General features: G+C 34.5%; 1 protein-coding gene across 1 annotated transcript in view; it reads left to right on the top strand.

Moving 5' to 3' along the window:
• The window catches only part of ubr2 (ubiquitin protein ligase E3 component n-recognin 2), a 46,690-nt gene that overhangs the window by 2,747 nt on the left and 40,183 nt on the right, over nucleotides 1-3,760 (top strand). The window contains exon 2 of the mRNA XM_016539069.1: nucleotides 2,354-2,613. Coding sequence (XP_016394555.1) covers nucleotides 2,354-2,613 — 260 coding nt within the window. The remainder of the gene's footprint in view (nucleotides 1-2,353; nucleotides 2,614-3,760) is intronic.

The following is a 3,760-nucleotide window of genomic DNA, read 5'->3' as shown; positions in this document are numbered from 1 at the left end:
GTTATGCAAATCTTCCCACACAGTGACGTAGACATGTGGGGGCGTGTTTAAACGAGGCGTTTTAGGAAAGCGTGGACAAGTCTAAACTTTTATAAAGAATATCTTTTTGGGTTTGAGACTTTAGTCTTTGCAACTTTAGGGATTTTATCTATGCACGGACAGCTTGTAACACTCCAAAGAGAAAGGAAAATTTTAAATTGCATCATATGACTAGTGGTCGACCGATATATCACCAAGGCCGGTATATCGGCCGATATTTGGCATTTTTCAAATTACTATTAAAATGCAAACATTATAATACTTTCTCGTTTGCCGTCAGCATTCAGCAAATACACATTTATATCATTTAAACAAATCTTTGAATGGCTAATGAGCATCTAATTGCAAAAACCTTACAAACTTAGTCGAATCCAGTTGTGAGATCTTGTGAAGTGTGCATTTGTATCCTGCATGATCGCGTGTTCTCTGCATGATGGTCGGTCCATGTGAATTGAATGTGGATAGGAGTGCAGCTTCATTGATATGTGCGATCGACAAACTTTAAACTCGTGGTTTCAAATTAAGCTGCGCTTCATGCTTTTGCCCAATGTCATATTCTTGTCATTTTCACTGTGTGCTGTATGTAAAATGAGTGTTACCTTGGCTTTATTTGAAAAAAATATGTGATTCCCAATGCACACAAACTTCCCAGAATACTGAGTGCCTTGTTGGTTTCTGTGTTTACTTCCTTTTTAATGATATTTTTATTAAATATTTGTTTATTTGTGAAAAATGCTTTGTCATTTAAAGTATAAGCATGTTTATTTTACACATTTATTTTTTCATCCATTTTCAAATAATTTCAAATTTCATTCATCTGACATTCATCTGTTTGTACATTTTGTAAATAAAAATGAGAAAAATAATCAGATGAGATGAATTTGATTCCCATTCCAATTAAATTCCGCGGATTATCCCAAAATAAGCATTAACACACGGTTATGTAACTAATGTGTCTATTTAATATTATTTATTTCCAAAAAATTTTTATGTTTACCCACAAGAAAATACTGTTACTGTGAAATAAGGTTTTGGTCACATCATACTAGGGATGTAACGATTAACCGCGAGCCGGTTGAAAATCGATTTCAATATGTGACGATTCAAATCAGTTGAGATGCTAAGCAAATCCCGATTCAATTAGGGGTAGGAGTTTATATAATTGTATGTCTGAGGGGAACTTACTACTTGCGTCTTTCAATGGTATTTTTTTCTTTTCCTCTTGCATCTGTATAATGCATATTAAAGTTCATAAGTGCAGGCTGTGCAGCACTGCTTTGTTTCCAGCGGAAACCAAGGAAACGCTTTAAGCGCCGCCTGCTGGCAGAGAGTGAATCTGCGTCTCATTCAGCTCGTCTGCTGTTTCTGTTTCATGCAGATATTTTTTATGCATAGTTTCACAAAACTGAAGTCAAACCATTCTGTTTTTGCTTCAAATTTCGAAACTATACAATCTAATTTAGTTTAAAAACTGCTCATGTTGCATGTATGCAGCATCTTTGTTTGGATCATGATTAAAATGCAGTGGTTGCCTCTAATTTTAAATGGAAAGAGCACAGACAAAGCCTTAGTTTGTTTATATGAAGAGCTTTTTTTATTTGTGTTATTTATTTGATTTTAGGCTTGTTTTAAAATTTCAATTTAGTTTTGTCATTTACATTTACATTATATTTAAATGTTATTTAGCAGATGCTTTTATCCAAAGCGACATACAAATGAGGACAATAGAAGCAATCAAAACCAACAAAAGAGCAATAATATGCAAGTGCTATATTAGTATATTATTATAGTGTTATATTTCAATTTCACAAAGAAACGTACAGTATTTTGTCCAAGCAATAATAAAAGGACACATTTAATTCATAATTTGTCTCAAATCTCGTTTTGTTAAAAAAAAAATATTGTGAATCGTGAAATCAAAATCGTGAATCGAATCGAATCGTGAGTTGAGTGAATTGTTACATCCCTACATCATACACCTCTAGAATGATCTTTGTGTCATTGTTCAGCTTAGTACTTGCAAGAAAATGATGAACTTGTATGGGAAATGTTTTAGAAAATGACCACCTTCCAGGCCATGCAAATATAAAACAGCAGTGCAATCAAAGACTGACAAACTGACCACCAGTGTTCTTTTTCCAAGCCTGACCTATTTACTTTACCAGTTACGGTTTTAGTTTATTTGTGGCCTCTCTGTGTCTGCTTTTGCTCTGTAGCACTATTTAACTGATAATTAAATAAAAGTAAAAGGCAGCTTTTCTAAAATTGTGACTTTTGTGTGTGTGTGTCTAATATTTTACCCATCTGTCCATAGAAATGGCTGCAGACGAGCAACCTGCCCAAAGAGGTGTACCAGCACTTGGCCTGCTACGTCCCCAAGATCTACTGCCTGGGCCCCAACCTGAACCCTCAGAATGAAGACCTGCTGGCTCCGCTGCTACTTCAGAGCCCGCTGGAGTGGTACCTGTGCGGGGAAGAGCCGTCCGTGGGATTGGCCAAGCTGGAACAGAACAACCAGCCCTCACAGCTCTGTGGCCACGTGTTTAAAGTGGGAGAGCCAACATACTCTTGCAGGTACAATGTCAATACTTCATCTCTTCTTGATCCTCCCAAAGGAGGTTACAGTCTAGATTCTCATCTAGACTGTAATCACAATGATTCTCAATTCGTTTGATTCGTTTGATTTTAGAAGGCACTAAAGACAAGCCATCGCGGCTCGGTTCTAAAACTCAATGAGCTGCTCGCTGTCTGCTTCCTAGACAGGATGATTTAGTAGGTTTTGGAAGCAGTCAAAAGTTTGGAATATTTTTTTTGAAAGAAGTCTGTTATGCTCACTAAGGCTGCATTCATTTGCTCAAAAATACAGAAATGTTAATACTATTTTTTTTTTTTTATTACCAACTGTTTTCTAATTTAATATATTTTATGGCAAACCTGAATTTCCAGCATCATTCCTGCAGTCTTCAGTGTCACATGATCCTTCAGAAATTATTCTCTTCAAATAAATGCTGTTCTTTTGAACTTTCAAAAATCAAGTTTCCCACAAAAATATTAAGCGGTAAAAACAGTCTTCAACATTGGTAATAAAAACCATTATTAATAATTTTGCATTAAAATTGAGCAGCAAATCAGCATATTGGAATGATTTTTGAAGGATCATGTTACACTGAAGACTGAAGAGTAATAGCTGCTGAAAATTGCATCACAGGAATAAATTGCATTTGAACTAGGGCTGGGTTTTGACACAAATTTCACGATTCGATTCGATTCTCATTCACAAGCTTGCGATTTGATTCGATTCAATGTCGATTATTTTGGATATATATCTGGTATACGTGCAAAAGTTTCTCAAGGAAAAAAAATATCTTAACTAATGCTGTAAAATATACATGAGAGTCAGTTGGTACAACATTACTATAATATTGAAGGTTAAAACTGACTTATTTTGTAGGCTATAACTGCTTAAATTACACTTAATGAAGTTTTTATAATAACAGTTACAATTACATAATATTTCTACTTCAATTCGTTTTTTAAATATAAACATTTAAATGGTGGCTGTCATAAAAACTTGATGGATTTATTCAAACAAATTAAACATTGAAGAACAGTAAAAATTATAATGAATATGTTATATGGTGCATATATTTAGCAAAATGCCCCTCTCTACAGTTTATTTTTCTAGCTGACTAATGAGTTTATGGTCACCGAATATGTTTTT

The sequence above is a fragment of the Sinocyclocheilus rhinocerous genome, unplaced genomic scaffold (assembly GCF_001515625.1).
Source record: "Sinocyclocheilus rhinocerous isolate Xijiao unplaced genomic scaffold, SAMN03320098_v1.1 scaffold1809, whole genome shotgun sequence".
In the NCBI taxonomy this organism is placed as follows: Eukaryota; Metazoa; Chordata; class Actinopteri; order Cypriniformes; family Cyprinidae; genus Sinocyclocheilus; species Sinocyclocheilus rhinocerous.
This window is presented reverse-complemented; position numbering and strand designations above follow the sequence as displayed.